The 17,833-nt window shown below is 44.4% G+C and overlaps 1 protein-coding gene across 1 annotated transcript in view; it reads left to right on the top strand.

The window, feature by feature from the left end:
• The window catches only part of KAT6A (lysine acetyltransferase 6A), a 95,612-nt gene that overhangs the window by 35,583 nt on the left and 42,196 nt on the right, over window positions 1-17,833 (top strand). The window contains exons 3-4 of the mRNA XM_083753112.1: window positions 14,092-14,200; window positions 16,014-16,129. Of these exons, the coding sequence (XP_083609238.1) occupies window positions 14,092-14,200; window positions 16,014-16,129 (225 nt within the window). The remainder of the gene's footprint in view (window positions 1-14,091; window positions 14,201-16,013; window positions 16,130-17,833) is intronic.

The raw sequence follows: 17,833 nt of genomic DNA, 5'->3' as shown, positions 1-17,833 counted from the left end.
TGCTAAGCAGGTTAGTGCTTACAGCTATGTCAGGTCTTGAGCATCTAGCAATGAAATTCAACTTGCCTAGAATGCATCTGTATAGCATAGTGTCAGAAAACGCTTCAGCAGTACTATTTACCTGGTAACCTGTCACCATCGGTGTGTCTGCTGGGTTTGCATCAACCAAATTCAACCTGGTTAATACATCAGCAATTTTCTGTGTTTGGTGTACCAAAAAATTACCTGCTTGGTCCCTCTCCACCTGCAGAGAAAGATAGTTGGATACCTCACCAAGATCCTTCATGTCAAAGTGCTCCTTCAGTTGAGCTAGGGTGCTTTGGTAAAAAGCCTGATTCTTCCAAAACATCAGAAGATCATCAACAAAACATAAACAATACAGTTTGTTTTGCCCCTCCTCCTTGACAAACACACACGGATCAGCTTTGCCCTGGTGAAAACCTAGAGAAAGCAATGTCTCAGTGAGTTTTGTGTTCCAACACCTGGCACTCTGCTTGAGACCATATAAGGATTTCCGCAGTTTACAGACCATTCCCTTCTGTATCTGCATTCCATCAGGTGAAAGCATATACAGCTCCTCCCCCAAAATCCCGTACAAAAAAGCTGTATTAATGTCATGATGGGAAACATGCAGTTTCTCCTCTGCAGCTATCTTGTTGTTTTTTTTAAATAATATTTATTGAAATTTCCAGAAAAATACAAAATATAAAAGAAAAAAAGAGAAAAAAAAAGAAAAAAAAAGAAAAAGAAAACATTTGCATTTAGGCCTTACTTTCATTAACATCTTCCCAGGACTTCCCCACCCCACTCCCTCTTGTATTCCATTTCCATCAAATTAATTCCACAAGTTCTTACCCCAAATTTTAAGCTTATTATCGTTATTATCATTGACCCAATGTTCAATTTAATTCATCTTATATAACCACTTTCCCTATATATTCCACCGTCCTTCCACTTAAAAATATTTTTCCCCTAAGATCGACCCCTGTTCCCTTCCACGAATTCCCCTCTTTAATACACAGAACAGAATGAAATAACAAAGTAAAGAACAAAATATAATTTTACACCCTTTGGATTCCGAATTTCCCTCCCCCCTTTCCCGGTTTCGATCCCCAATATCCATCAATCTATCTGTTGTCAGCCTGGAGACCCCACATCCATGTCCGAATCTCGCTCAGCTCCACTTTGCCGTCTTTTTAGTACTTTAGTTTCAAACACCCAGTCTTTGAAAAGCTCTATCTCAAGAAGGTCCATTTTTTCTTACATCCAGATCTCTATATTTAAGAGTAAAACTCAAATTTTGTTTCTTAGACCTTTTTAAATCTGAATGTCCCAAATACTCCCAGTTCCAGCTTTATCCAATTCTTATTGTTCTTTTTCCTCACTTTCCTCAGGTTTCTTTTCCTGTTCCGCTGCAAAAACATTCTAGTTCCAAAAACTTCTAGTTCCACTACAGAGGCTTTATTTATTCAGGAACAAAAACTTACGTCCAGTCCCTTCCGTTCTTCAATAAATATATCTATTGTCTCCTTTAGTGTCGAGACCTCTGTAGACAAAATAGTGTTTCATTTTTGCAGCTTTCCCAGGAGATAAAAAGTCCTGTTCAAATCCATGAGTATTTTCCCACTTACAGCGATTCTTGTAGTGTCCCAAAGCCCCCTCTAGAGGGATTATGGTAACTTTGTTTCCTTCCAGATCACACCCAAAAGTCAGACTAAGTTGTTATCCCTTGTTTTCAACAATTTATATCCAAATTGTAACGAATCTAACCGGCAAAGTCATCGTAACAAAGTTCTTTTTTTGTTCTCCAACTTTGACAGCTACTTTGACAGCTGTCAAAATCTTTATATCTCCTCACCAGGCTCTCTCCCGGATCACTCCCGGTTCCCGGGGGGGGGGTTGTACTTTATCTCACACGATCCCCTTTTCTCCTCCAGCACTATCTTGTAATTTTCCATCGTGAAATTAATAACCTTTATCAATAAAAAACAGAGCCTTCTTTCAATCTTAGTTGTCATATCCTTGCTTTAAATCCTCTACAACAGGGGGGAGACGGACTTCCTTTTTGCACCTCCCCCGCTCGTTCCGAATTTAAATTTTTTTCCTTTTAAGTCCAATTTCCCAATTACTCACGGGTTGTTGTTTTTAGTCCAAATTTTCAATGGAAGAAGTCAGCGCTCTCTGCCAAATGGCATGCGGCTTCGCTCGGCAGGGGAAGCGGAGGACTCATAGCACCACGCCACCCCTCATCCCCCGCTCCGAAGCCTTTAAAAAGGCTCCTTCGCGGATCGGGGGGGCGCAAACGGTGCCTGCCGAGTCACCAGGTCCATGGGCATCTGCGCCCATGGCTTTTGAGGGTCCCCGCGTCACCGGCGCGGCGGGACCCAGCCCCTGCCGAGCAGGCTCCCTCCGGAGCTCGGAGGGAGTCCGCCATTCGGCGATGGCGCCAACCCGGAAGTCCTCCTCTGCAGCTATCTTGAGCATTAGCCGAATGCTCTCATATTTGACGGTGGGCGAGTAGGTCTCGTGGTAATCCTGTCCTGGTACCTGTGAAAAACCTCTGGCAACCAATCTGGCTTTGTGTCTGACAACCTTGCCATTCTGGTCTGTCTTGGCCTTGAAGACCCATTTGCTGCCAACCAGTCTCATTCCTGGGACTACCGGTACCAATTCCCAAGTTTGGTTCATATTCAAGGAATCAACTTCAGCCTTCATGGTATTTAGCCAAGGCTCAGCATCTTTAGAGGTTAACTCCTGAACCTCTTTGAAGCTTGAAGGTTCCCACACCTTCTCTGAGCTACTAAGAACACCAGTTGCTGTCTTAGCAAACTCATCAGCAAATCTCTTCGGCGGTCTGCCTTTGGTCGCCCTTTCACACCTGCGTACTAGACGTAAGTCTTCTGGACTCATCTCCTCCCTTTTAGGAGAAAAGTGACCAATGGTGAACAGTGGTTCTTCCAGTTCATTGTCAGACGCATCAGATGGTCTGACTGAGGCCTTTGCGCTCTTGTAGTCTGCTGTGTCATCACTGTCGCTGACACCAGCAGCAGCGCCGCCAGCTGAACTGGAATCCGAACTCTGATCATCATCATCATCACCATCATCCTCATCCTCAGCTTCCTCAACATCATCTGCCTTTTTCACATCACCTTCATCCTCCTCTGGGTAACTCTGGAAAATTCCCACATTTCCCCCCCACTTAGGATTGTACTCAACACTCTTGGTGAACTTATTGGACTTAGAGTTAGTCATCCATACCCTGTATGCACCTTTTTCGTACCCCATGAACAAACCATGTGCCCCAAGCTTGTTGCTTTGTGGGGAGTGTACCCACATGTCAGAACCAAAGATTCTCATGTGCTTGACGTTCGGTTTTTTACCAAACATCTTCTCGTACGGAGTACAACCAATAGGTGATGACAGTCTGCGATTATAGGAATAAGCGAACGTCGACAGAGCCTCCCCCAAAAACTTTTCAGGTTTTCAGGCCTTGAAGCAAAGTCTGATTTGCTCGCTCCGCAAGTCCATTCATCCATGGCGATCTAGGCGTTGACAAGCCATGCTGGATTCCCTTCTCAGTCAGGAAAGCTTCAAACTGCTGAGAAGTGAACTCCCCGCCCCGATCGGTAAAAAGACAGCTGATACGTTTACCACGAACATTCTCCAACCAAGCACAGAATGCCTTGAACTTAGGAAATGCTTGTGATTTCTGCTCAAGCATAAACACATGAATGTACCTAGAAAAAGAATCAATTAGAACCATGAAGTACCTTGCTCCTCCGAAAGAGGGCGCAAGTGGACCAAACAGGTCTGCATGCACTAGCTGGTAGGGTTTGGAAGCCTGCCTGCTAGACTCCTTGCCTTTTGGAGCAACCTTCACCTTGTTCTCTGCACAAGATACACATTTCATGTGATACTTACAAGGTCTGATGTTCAAACCTTCAACCAACCAATCTTGGCTAGCGCTTGCCAAGACACGTGACAAAATTTTTGATGTGCTTCATGAATACATCCTGCATGAAGAACCTTGTTAGTTTGTGCCACACAACAAGAATCAACATTAGACACAACAGCATTGTCATCATAAGTTATACAGAATAAACCATCCATAAACTTTGCATGCAAAATGTCCACTTTGCCTTTCCTGATGACACAGACGCTCCTCTTGAAGGAAATCTCAAAACCACGCCCAGTCAGCTGTGGGACACTTAGCAAATTGTCCGCAGCTCCTGGAACATAAAGTACATTACTGATGGTTGTATGCAAACTTGCAAGTTTAACAGTCCCTTCTCCTGCAATTTGCAACGTCCTTCCATCAGACAGGTGGATCTCTCCGTCTTGAGGTGTGAAGGAGATAAACAGGTGCTTATCCTTCGATAAATGGCGGGTACACCCTGAGTCAACAATAAACCTGGCCTTTGGAGCAGCTTTTCTGGCAAGCAAAACCTTGTTTTCCACCGGCGTGGGCTTTTGCAGCTTGCCCCCCTGCTCCTGGCCATCAGACTTGCCTTTAGCCTTTGGTGAAGCTGTGCCAGCTAACAAAGCTTTGTTTTTCCCTGGCATGGGCTTTTGCTGCTTGCCCCCCCCCCCCGCTCCTGGCCATCTGCAGGCATCTTGCTCTGTTTACCTCTGGCCTTCCAGCCTCTGCAAAGGCGAAGACCTTGGTTCCCACGAGAAACAGAGCTCTCAGCTGCCGACTCCTTGGCTCCCCCTGGAGGCTGGAATGCTGCCTGGGATGACATCACAGTCTGCTCCCCCTGCAGCTTGCAACCGGTGCCCTCAGCATCCCTGCATTCACTTGCATTCTGGGAAACAGCCAGGACCTCCGATGCATTCACACTCTGGGCATTCAGACTCTGAGCTGGGATGACTGGCAAATGAGCTTTCTTCAAAGCATTCCACATCTTATGTGCCGTCACGTTGCCAGCAAGCGTTTTTATTTCCTCCAGAGAGACGGATAAGACAATTACGTCAATGGCCTTTGAATTCTGGGCCCTCCATCTATCTGTCAGAGGAACTGGAGGGGCTTGAGACACGGTATGCCACACTCCATACTGACGCAGCAAACTCTCACACCATTTTGCCCAGGTCTGATAATTTTTCCCATTTAACTTAGGGCATTCAGCAGCTTGGAAAAATTCCATTTCAGGTTTTCCTTGAGCCCGAGTCTCTCTCTATACCTCAAAGAGTCCTTATCTTGGCAGCTCATTAATCACGAAGCCGTCTGGCTCGGCTCCCAGGCCAATTAAGCCCTGCCGCAACATCAAAGGCCTTTTGCCGCGGCCCCCTCTTTCGCTTTTCCACATACCTCAGCAGTCTGTCGCAGTTTTACCCTCCTGTAAATGCCGTGAATCTGGGCCCGAAACCTGTTGTTGGGATACTGCCAGGGAGATAAAGTCCATCTGAGCCCCCAAGCCGGCTGCCGGACGATCCATCGACCTCCCATAGATACAGTATCAGACACGAAGCCTAAGAAATAGCTTGCCACATTCTTGAGCTGGTGCACACTCTGTCAGCAGAATTCACACAGCAAAAGTTGCACTCAGGAGGGTATCATTTAGAATGTTTATTCAGCGTTGGTCAGAACAAAGAACAAACATGACTGCCTGCTAGCGTGTTCTGGCACAGAGAGAGAGAGAAAACGAAAGCAATAGCAAACATAAACATCCTGTGACCAGGAAATGCGCAGACTCTGTGACTCACAAGCCTGCTCCCTTTTAAGGTGGAACGGAAATATCCTAACAGCAATATCGTCTTGTTACACTCTAGTTCTGACAGTATTTGTTGCAACTTCTTAAAAAATTCCATTTTATTCAAGTTTGGGGCATAGATGTTTATCACATTAAGTTTTTCACCCTGGAAGTTAATTTGTACCCCCAAAATCCTTCCTTCATCGTCTTTACAGATTAATTTGGGTTCCCAATTTTCTTTTGGCATATATCACTACCCTTCTTTTTTTCTTTGCGATAGAGTTAATAAACTCAACCCCCAATTTTTTGTTTATCAGAATATGTTTATGCTTTTTAGTCACATGTGTCTCCTGTATACAGATTAAATCAAAATTCTCAATTTTATTCCTTTTTTTTCATTTAAACCGTTCACATTCCATGACAAAATTTTCAGATTCATTGTTATGTCTACTTTCCAATCTACAACAAACTAATAGTTTAAATTTGAGTGGTTTTGTTTTCTGTATCCACTTCCTCCTCTTCTCCTCCCACTACTCCTTCTTCCTCCTCTTCTTCTACTTCTTCTTTTCTTTTAGTTTCTTGTTCTTTTTCTTTCTCTCTCCCTCTTCTCTAAGTCTCCATTTCTTCCTCCATATCTCTCCTCTACTTTTCCAAGATCTTTCTCATATCTCCGCAGAAATTTCTTCACTTCTTGGGTCTCGGTAATCCTGAATCTTTTATCCTTATAAAAAAAAGGAGATCCCTTCTGGGAACTCCCATCTGTGTTGTATGAGGTTTCTTTTCAGAACACTTACTGTTTATAGCCTTCTCTTTTGCGTAGGAGTCTGGTTGGTATTTCTTTAAAAATGATGATTGGTCTACCTTCAATTACTATTTTTTTGGATAACTTGTTTTTAATATTACATTTTTCATCTCTATCGAATTAAATATTACCAAACAATCTCCTGGAACTTTTTTTGATTTTACTTGTTGAGACTTCACTTTTATTCTAAAAGCATTTTCAATCATATAGGCAACCTCTTCTTCTCATTTTTTCTTTAATATTCTCGTTTGCTTCTTCTCCTACACCTCTAAACTTTAGGTTTAGCTGTTTCTGTTTCATTTCAATCATTGCTAAATTGTCCAAAACTTGATCTTGAGTTTTATTCAATTCTCCTATTTCATCTTTTATCTTTTCTGTCTCCTTCCTTTCTTTTTTCATTTTTTCCTGTATTCTTTTGTTTGTTTCTTCCATAGTCTTTGATCGAACTGCTAAATCTTTAATCTTACTAGACAGTTCTACTACTACTCCCTCTATTTTCTTATCTATCGACTCATGCATCACTCCTAGCTTTTTCTCCATATGCATTTCACTCTGCTTGAATTCCTCCTTTATTTTTAACCATAAAACATCTAGGTCCTTAATTTCTTCTTGTCTGGATGCTTTCCTATCTGATGGTGTTCCTCCTATCTTTTTTCCATTTTTCCCAGACATTTTCTCCCTTTCCACTCTTTTTTTTAATTTCAACTCTTGTGATATTTATTCTCTCCCCAAAAGGGCGCACAATCTTGACCAATTTTGATCAATGATCAATCAGTATATTCAATAGCGCTTAAGTTCTCCCTTTCTTGTGCAGTCTAATGCCAGGTTTCTCACCAAATAAAGTCAATACACATATGGAATATTTTTGTAACAAATATTGGAGAACTGACATTCCTTTTCTTTGACTTTAAATTGCTCTCTCGAATGTTTGGGAAACCTACCAGGAAAGTCTGTTCAGGGAAGTGATATGGAGCTGTGACTAAGAGCTTGTTGTTCTTCACTCCATGTATACATTTACAGTTTCATTTGGAACTGCACTGGTATTGCAAAATCCCTTACATCAGTTTTGTGGCAAAATAAATTTGGCAGCAGTTTCTTTGACTTATTCACAAGCAAGAGAGCCCCCTACCAAGGTCCGTTTTTTCACCTGTTTGGCTAATGATTTATATATCTACTAGTGAAGATGCAGCCAACTTTATGAATGTGATTGTCTTTAAACTTCATCAAAATGAGAACTAACAAAGTCTTGAAAGACTAACAAAATGATGCTTAGCTTCAATTCAGCACTCACAGTAGTTGTTTGGGCAAAGGGATTTCAATGAAAATAGATGTGTAGTTGTTTCGAAATTTCTTTTTAATGGGCAGATTCCTAGCACAGTAATTTGTGCTCTAGAGTTTTCTTTCTAGTGTTGTGTAATTATGTTTAGGTGGCATACTCAGTGAGCATCTACTTATGAAGCCCTGTCACATTTGACGAGCATTGGTTAATAGTGTGGTGATATATATGGTTGGGAGGCAAAATCTGAGAGCTCTTCATAGTGCAGAGCAGATGCAACAGTCCCATGGAAGGAAGGTTTCTATTGCTCTCAGCAGTGCAGACTGAGGAGAAAAATACTCATGGCAGCCAGCAGAACACAAGATGGGAATAAGAGGGTAGGCAGCTGCAGTTCTGAGAGAAATTAGGGATGATGTTTGTTTCATTTTATATTTTTATCTCACTACAGATGAATTTTGCCTTCCAAAGTAGGCTCACATCAACCAAACAATGAGACACAGATCCTGCACTCAGACCTACAGGCCAAACACTATGGAAAGGGGGAGAACAATCAGTTTAACAACCCAGAATAAACAAACATTTACGGTATATCCAGCTGATGAAGCCATTCTTCCCTTGCTGGTGGTTTTGGTGTGGTAGAAGTGGTGAAACTGATGGCAGGGGCCAAAGAGTTATCCCTTCCCTTTGTTGTATTCTCAGGGCAACTGTGATTATGTAGATGAGTGTCTATCAAGATTATATGTCTATCAAGATTATATGATGGGAATGTACGTGCTTTTGTTCTTTACTACAGCTCATGAAAGTTTTTATGGTTTGGAAGGCATCCAGGCATAGGCAATTCCCATCATCCCTGACCACTGGTCCTGTTAGCTAGGGATGATGGGAATTGTAGTCCCAAACATCTGGAGGGCCAGAGTTGATTTCTTAAGAGAAGAAAAACCATTTCTTAAGAGCAGAGAAGAACTTATTAGGGACTAAACATTGTCACTGACATGCTTGCTTGTACATGCTCAAAAGTTGCCTATGCAACTAAAAAGGCTAGATGGCTCTTTTGAAAAGAAAACTAGGATTCTTGATCACATTCACATTGGTGAAAGTAAAAAAAGATAAAGCTATAGTGGGAGAGAAGAAAGAAAGAGGGTAGTTTTCTCATATATTTTTAAAGGACATTGGAAAGACAAATGAACCATCAGTTGGTGCGAAAATAAGCAATGCATTTAATCTATGGAGGTGGGAACTATTGAATTTTCTCTGACTGAGTATGTTGGGGTGACTGAGAGCTTTCATTCCCCATAGTCAATTAGTATTCAAGGCCTGCATTGTACATATATAAATAATGTTAGTACTAATCACATTTGCTTCCCATTTCTCTCCAAGGAGCTCCAGGTGGAATGCATTAAGTGATACATTTTTTTCTCTGACAAACCCTGTGCAGTAGAATCATATAATCATCACATCATAGAATTGTAGAGGTGGAAGGTACCCCAAGGGTCATCAAGTCCAACCCCCTGCAATGTAAGAATCTCAACTACAGTATCCATGACAGATGGCCATCCAACCCCTGCTTAAAAGCCCGAGGGAGACCATTCCACTGTTGAACAGCTCTTACTATCAGAAAATTTCTCCTGCTGTTTAGTTGGAATCTCCTTTCTTGTTACTTGAAGCCATTAGTTTTGATTTCTACCCTCCAGAGCAGGAGAAAACCAGCTTGTTCCTTCCTCCATGTAACAGCCCTTGAGATATTTGAAGATGGCTATCATATCTCCTCAGCCTTCTCTTTTCCAGGCTAAAGCTACCCAGCTCCTTCAAGTGCTCCTCGTAAGTCTTGGTTTCCAGACCTTGATTGTCTTGGTCACCCTCCTCTGCATATGTTCCAGCTTGTCAACACCCTCTTAAATTGTGTTGCCCAGAACTGGACACGGTATTCCAGGTGTGGTCTGACCAAGGCAGAATAGAGTGGTACAGTGGTACCTTGGGTAACAGAGGTTTCAGGTTACAGAGGCTTGAGGTTACAGCCTCCGCTAACCCAGAAATAGTACCTCGGGTTAAGAAATTTGCTTCAGGATGAGAATAGAAATTGTGCTACGGCGGCAGCAGGAGGCCCCATTAGCTAAAGTGGTACCTCAGGTTATGAACAGTTTCAGGTTAAGAACGGAACTCCAGAACAAATTAACTGTGGAACTGCTATTACCTTTTCCACATGAAAAAGAAAAACACAAGAAGAGCCTTGCTGGATCAGGCCATCTAGTCTAGCATCCTGTTCTCATAGTGGCCAAGTGGATGTGTGTCAGAGGCACACAAATGGGACATGAGTAGACACTCTGTCATGAGTAGTGCACACTTTTAAAGGGCTGCACGGCTTCTTCTGGCTTTCTTGGGAGGTGGGGGGATTCCCTCACATCTCGCAAAAGCCCGCAGAAGCCGCGCAACCCCTTTAAAGAGATTGCGGCTTCTCCTGGCTTTTCTGGGAGGTGGGAGAAGGGACTGATGTGGCCAGTCAGTCCCTTCTCCCTCCTGTGGAAAAGCCCGCAAGAGCGCACGGAGCTTGTGTGCGGCTCTTGGGGGCTTTTCCCACCTGCCTCCCCCCTGCATTCGCTCCATAGGACGCACACACATTTTCTCTTGCTTTTTAGGAGGGAAAAAGTGCGTCCTATGGTGCGAAAAATACGGTACTTCCTTTTGTATGTCCTGAATCTTCCAATATTCACCTTCTTTTGATGACCCCACAGGCTTCTAGTATTATGCGAGAGGGGGAAGAGCTTTTCTCTGTCCACTTTCTCCACCGTGTGATAATCTTATACATTTCTGTAATTTACCCCTTTTCACTTCTCTTTTCTCTAAACTAAAAAAACTCCAAATGTTGTAAATCTGCCTCATGAGGAGGTTGTTCCAGCCTCTTTATTATTTTGGATATCCTCTTCTGCACTTTTTTGAGTTCTACAGTATCTTCTTTGGTGATGATTGATCAGAACTGTGGACCATAGAGTTATATAACAGCATTAAGATTTGGGTGGTTTTATTCTCACTCGTTTTCCTAATGATCCCTAAAATGGAATTTGCTGTTTTCTCAGCTGCTGCACACTGGGTTGATACCTTCACTACAACTCCAGGATCTCATTCTTGGCCAGCCATCACCAATTCAGAACCCATTGCTGTGTATGTTAGGATTTTTTGTCCCCATGTGCATAACTTTGCACTTCCTGACATTTAACTGCATTTGCTTTTTTTAGCTCCTATTCATCCAGTGAGTTCTTGTTTCTAGAACCCTGATCAATTTGTTGCCACCTCCAGGTTTGACTTTCTCACTTTCCAGCCCAACTCCAGCTTGTCCCAGTACAGATCCATGGTTGACCCCCACTTACTATATATTTCTCCAATGTGGGAGCTGCCCACTTTTTCCTACTCTCAAGTTCCTGTTTGTTGGTTTGTTTTGTCACTAAGGCCTAGGACTTTATGCCTTCTCTCCACTCTTTGCCCCGGTTCCTCCGACTAGCTCAGGCACAGGGCTCTGCCCGTCTGCCGTGAATACTGTTGAAAGGATTCGTTCATTTCCCCATCAGCCTCCTTTTCCTCCCTTAGCACACATTTGACCAAATGTCCAATATCATCCCTAAGCATTTTTCTTGCTTCTAATTTGTTAAATAATGTTTTATTACTAGGCATAATGTTTTTAGTGATGAACTCCTTGAAATTCTTTTTTGTATTTTTTGTTGTCAGCTTTCCTTTATTTTACCAATGTTTTGTTGCTTTTTCTTGTCATCTCATCTATTTTGTGAAAAACACATTCTTGCCGCTATGTTATTGACTTTGCTTGTTAGTCACACATCCTGTAGACCTTTGTGGCACCTTTCCTGATCTGTGGTATATATTATATAATTTAACATTCATTATTCATTTGAATAACCTCATGGCAGTCTGGAGAAATTTAACTTTGCCTTTCTATTTCCTTTCTGCCAATCCCCTCAGTTTTCTCCTTTGAAGTTCTGTGTGACTGTTTGACTTCCTTGGCAGTTGCCCACTTGCCTATAAGTTGAATTTGATAGCATTGTAGTCACTGTTTTCCAGTCTGTACCACAACACTTACATCAGGTCCCGAGTACCACTTAAGATTGTCTCTGTGACCAATACAGGCCCAGCACCTGCAGTCTGCTCTCATTGCAATCACTTGGAACTGGCTATCTTCACTGCAGTGCTCTGTGAATTGTTGAGGTAGGGACAGGGACTAGGAACGGTATTCAATTAAGTTTTACTCAGAGCAGACCCATTGAAATTAATGACCATGATTAAGTTAGACCCATTAGTTTCTCTCTGAATAAAGCATAGTTGTCTAACACCCTAGGACAGTGTTTGAAATTAGCCAGGTGCCAGTTGCATTTTGCACCTGGCTATCGACCACTTGCAACCAAGTGAAGATGCCTGGGCACCAGGATGGCACCTGACATCACCACCATTTGGAGGTGCATTTCTGATCATCCTTGGGTCTTGACTCTTTCCACTCACTCATACCACATCCTGTAGAATTCTATCTATCAGTTATATTTTATCTGCATAATCAGAATGATTTTCTGGAACCAATATGCTTTTTCTGTGTGCAGCCTGAGCAGTAGCAGTAAACAACATTATAGTTAATAGTTATAGTTATTAGTTGTAGCTTGTCTTCACTTACCCCACCCCACTGTCCTTCTCATGGTGGTGAAGAATATTCTTACATTATTATGTCACCATTAAGAATGAGAGGTTGGAATAGGCCAATGTACTGTGTAGGTGGGCATGTTCCTGAATCAAGTGACTTTTAAGTTCTCAAAGTTAAGCTGACTCAAGGTAGTCATAGAATCATAGAATCATAGAGTTGGAAGAGACCACAAGGGCCATCGAGTCCAACCCCATGCCAAGCAGGAAACACCATCAGAGCACTCCTGACATATGGTTGTCAAGCCTCTGCTTAAAGACCTCCAAAGAAGGAGACTCCACCACACTCCTTGGCAGCAAATTCCACTGTCGAACAGCTCTTACTGTCAGGAAGTTCTTCCTAATGTTTAGGTGGAATCTTCTTTCTTGTAGTTTGGATCCATTGCTCCGTGTCCGCTTCTCTGGAGCAGCAGAAAACAACCTTTCTCCCTCCTCTATGTGACATCCTTTTATATATTTGAACATGGCTATCATATCACCCCTTAACCTCCTCTTCTCCAGGCTAAACATGCCCAGCTCCCTTAGCCGTTCCTCATAAGGCATCGTTTCCAGGCCTTTGACCATTTTGGTTGCCCTCCTCTGGACGCGTTCCAGTTTGTCAGTGTCCTTCTTGAACTGTGGTGCCCAGAACTGGACACAGTACTCCAGGTGAGGTCTGACCAGAGCAGAATACAGTGGCACTATTACTTCCCTTGATCTAGATGCTATACTCCTATTGATGCAGCCCAGAATTGCATTGGCTTTTTTAGCTGCCGCGTCACACTGTTGGCTCATGTCAAGTTTGTGGTCAACCAAGACTCCTAGATCCTTTTCACATGTACTGCTCTCAAGCCAGGTGTCACCCATCTTGTATTTGTGCCTCTCATTTTTTTTGCCCAAGTGCAATACTTTACATTTCTCCCTGTTAAAATTCATCTTGTTTGTTTTGGCCCAGTTTTCTAATCTGTCAAGGTCGTTTTGAAGTGTGATCCTGTCCTCTGGGGTGTTAGCCACCCCTCCCAGTTTGGTGTCATCTGCAAATTTGATCAGGATGCCCTTGAGTCCATCATCCAAGTTGTTGATAAAGATGTTGAATAAGACTGGACCCAAGACAGAACCCTGTGGCACCCCACTAGTCACTCTTCTCCAGGATGAAGAGGAACCATTGATGAGCACCCTTTGGGTTCGGTCAGTCAGCCAGTTACAAATCCACTGAGTGGTAGCATAGTCAAGACCGCATTTTACCAGCTTCTTTACAAGAATTTCATGGGGCACCTTGTCAAATGCCTTGCTGAAATCAAGGTAGGCTACATCCACTGCGTTCCCTTCATCTACCAGGCTGAGTTAGCCAGATGTTTAACTGAGAATCAACCACAGTCAATCCATCATTTGAAAAACAAGACTTCTGAGCTATTTTACCCCAAAATGGCAACTAAACATTCTGTTTTGGTGACTGTAACCTTGGTTTAAGGAGCCATTTGGCTCCTTGCTTATATATCTGATTTTCTAACACTGCCCTAGGAAATGAATTGCTTATATCTCAATACTTTTGACCTGAGTTAGCTATCTCTGCTCTAATGTCTTCATTCAGTATATGTTTTGCAAATATGATATAATTAATGAAAATCTCTATTATTCGTCTCCTTCCCCCACAGCCAGTTGCTGAACCAATCCCAATCTGCAGCTTCTGCCTTGGTACAAAAGAGCAAAACCGAGAAAAGAAACCTGAGGAGCTCATTTCTTGTGCTGATTGCGGCAATAGTGGTAGGTGGCTGCCTGCATTTTGGGCAATGAGATCTATTGAATTGGTGACCTTCAAATGCATTCATTGTGCACATTTAACAAGCTAACTTAAAAAAACCCACCTTTTTAACCCAGCTGGAGAATTGCTTCAAGACTGCTTGTCATGGGCAATATCCACTGTAGTTATACTTCTCCTTATGCTTGGCTATGCTGCTAGGGATTAGCTTTATGTTTTCTGAGGTAATGCTTGGAGCAGTGCAGAAACTTGCAAAACTTAATATGACCAGAGTTCGTGTTGGGGCTGAAAAGTTGTGTGGTACAGTGTGCTAAAGTATTTCTTGCTCTAGAGTTTTGCTGCTGAAAGAGAAGTAAAAGATAAGTTGCTTGGAAAGAAGGTTCATTGTAGGCTGGGAAGACTCTTTGTCACACAGATACCACCAATAGCTCTATTAAAAAATGAATGCAATGTGCAGGGAATACAATTTGTAAAAATGTCCCCTGCAGATGTGCCCTTTAGCCTGATGCAGCATTGTTTTTAGCTGCTTGCCTGGTGAGCGTAGGTGGAATTTCACTCAGACAGCTGAGTGAGCTACTACAAGAGAAACAGAATGCTCAGGCTGTCCTCTGGCAACCCAGCGCATTTATATCTTGTGCATGAAAGTTGGTGCTTTGCCTCCTCTCTACCCATTGCAGAAACGAAGTGGGCTTCTGCATGGAGTGCTCTGCACATCTCCTGACAGCCCACATGGTTCCTATGCTGGTCAAGGAGAAATGGAAGCCCCCCTTCCCATCCAGCATAGAAACTGTGGTTTACTAGCATAGGCATAGAGCATTTCACGCATCCTCTGGCAGTGCACTGGATGCATAGGAGGTAAAGCTCCCTGCCTACCATAGAAACCAAGAGGTTGGAAATGGAGTCAAGAAGGGCTCTACTTTTTCACCATTAGCCCACCATGTTAATGTGTTAGACCAGAGCTTTTCAAACTGTGTGTCACAGCACATGTCTGTCGGCTGCAGTGTGTAGGTATGTTGCGTGAACGCTGGAAAGGGGTTAGTTTAACCTCCGGTTTGCTAGTAAAACTGAATTACTGTGTCATGAAATGATGCATGTCAAAAAAAGTGTGTCACCAACATTAAAAGTTTGGAAAGCTCTGTGCTAGACTCACAGCCAATGAATCTTTTTTGCATTTAACAGAAACATGGTGAGCTGATGACAGTCTGTGTCTCTGTTATTGAACCAGGTTTCTTTAATTGTATGCTGGATACACAGGAAGGAACTTTTCCTTTTGTATGTCCAGCACTGAAGTGCAGGAGACTTACTAAGAAAGCAGAGACCTATCTGTGCCTTGGCTGCCACCTACTATGTTGGATGAACTGGACAGGGTTCTGCCTCCTGCGTGTCCAACATAGAAACCCAGTAAGCTCTACTTTTGAATATAAAGGTGTGTTGGCAGGCTGGGGGGGCGGGGCTAATCTACAAAGCTCACCTCATGAACGGCTTCTTTGGCATTATTTGGGCACATCATAATTTCTGCAAGTACTTAAGTACATATTGGAATCATCTTCGGTTAGAACCATTCATGCAATTCCTCAAGGGTTTTTTTTCCTCTTTCCTCTGAATATTGAGTGTTTGGGCAAGAAACCAACTTCCCTTCCAAAAACACATATTGTGGGTTCATCCCAGAGTGCCAAGCACACACAGAACTGCTCTGGCAGAACTGGAGTCTTTTTAAGATGTCAGATGTTAACTGCAATAGAACCTGTACCTTCTGCTCTTCCTGAGCACAGGCTGTTCCTACTTAGTTTAACTGAAATTGTTTTCATCTTGGTGTAGGTCATCCATCCTGCCTGAAGTTCTCCCCAGAGTTAACAGTTCGTGTGAAGGCCTTACGATGGCAGTGCATTGAGTGCAAAACATGCAGTTCCTGTCGAGATCAGGGCAAGAATGCTGTGAGTACCTGGACATTCACCTTCTGGATCATGTTCATATTCTAACTAATTGCATGAGATTTCCAGCATGCTGTTCTGGAAAAGTATGTTGAAGTTTTAATTGCTACAAATTGTGGTGGTTCTGCAGAGGGCATTTGTCGTATCTGTTGTGTTGGTTCCCTTTTTGCTTCTGAGCCCAGTTCTGGCCGTCAACCTTCAAAGCCCTGAACAGCCTGAGATCTTAGGGGGGGGGGTCTGCCTTCTCCCCAAAGAGTCTGCTGGTGCTGCTCTGTCTCTCTCCACTTTCTCAGGTTAGGTGGGTTAGTATGCATGACAGGACCTTTATGGCCATTGCACCTAGGCTATGTTCTTGCGTTTTACTAACAAGTTAAAACTTCCTTTCCAGAAGTGTTTAGCGGAGAGGTCTTGGTTATTCTTCCTACTTAAGATTTGAGTTTATTTGTTTCTACTGCAATTTTCTCTGCAAGCTATTGTTTTTTAAAATAATCTATATTGGTTGCATTTGTGCTCATTTATGCTAATTCAGATGATTTTTAAGCAGAACAGTAGGCTACAAAGATACCCGTCTGCAGCTGGAATACCCCCTCTCAGCCTAGAATCATAGTGGTTACCGTATTTTTCGCCCTATAGGACGCACCGGCCCATAGGACGCACCTAGTTTTTTGGGGTGGAAATCAAGGGAAAAAATTTTTTCCCGCCCAGGTTTGCGCAGCCATCCCCAAGCTAGAGGAGGGAGATGGAGCGCTCCGTCTCCCTCTTCTGCCTTCAGGGACAGCTTCTCTAGCCTCCGTGGGGCAGCGGCTTGCCCTGCTGTCCCCTGAGCTGGTGGGGCTGGTGATAGCTTCTCCCCCCCCCCGCCCGCCAGCCTCCAGACCAGGTCCGGGAATAGCGGGGTGGCAGCGCTCCGCCTCCCTGCTATCCCCCGAGCTTGTGGGGCTGGCGGGGGGGGGGAGGAGAAGCAAGCTTGCTTCTCCACATCGCCAGCCTCCAGATCAGGTCGGGGAATAGCGGGGTGGTGGCACTCCGCCTCCCCGCTGTCCCCCAAGCTTGTGGGGCTGGTGGGGGGGAGAAGCAAGCTTGCTTCTCCCCATCGCCAGCCTCTAGATCAGGTCGGGGAATAGCGGGGTGGCGGCGCTCTGCCTCCCCGCTATCCCCCAAGCTTGTGGGGCTGGCGGGGGGGGCGAAAGCAAGCTTGCTTCTCCCCATCGCCAGCCTCCAGATGAGGTCGGGGAATAGCGGGGTGGCGGCGCTCCGCCTCCCCGCTATCCCCCGAGCTTGTGGGGCTGGCGATGGGGAGAAGTAAGCTTGCTTCTCCCCCACCCCCCGACAGCCTCCAGATCAGGTCGGGGAATAGCGGGGTGGCGGCGCTCCGCCTCCCCGCTATCCCCCGAGCTTGTGGGGCTGGCGATGGGGAGAAGTAAGCTTGCTTCTCCCCCCCCCCCCGCCAGCCCCCAGATCACGTCGGGGAATAGCGGGGTGGCGGCGCTCTGCCTCCCCTCTATCCCCAAGCTTTTGGGGCTGGTGGGGGGGAGAAGCAAGCTTGCTTCTCCCCCCCCCTCCGCCAGCCTCCAGACCAGGTCGGGGAATAGCGGGGTGGCGGCGCTGCGCCTCCCCGCTGTCCCCCGAGCTTGTGGGCTGCAGGCTGCTGCCCGCAAGCCTTGCGAGCCCGCGGGACCTCCCGCCAGGCTTGCAAGGCTTGCGGAT

This window comes from Podarcis gaigeae, assembly GCF_964106915.1.
Source record: "Podarcis gaigeae genome assembly, chromosome: 8".
In the NCBI taxonomy this organism is placed as follows: Eukaryota; Metazoa; Chordata; class Lepidosauria; order Squamata; family Lacertidae; genus Podarcis; species Podarcis gaigeae.
This window is presented reverse-complemented; position numbering and strand designations above follow the sequence as displayed.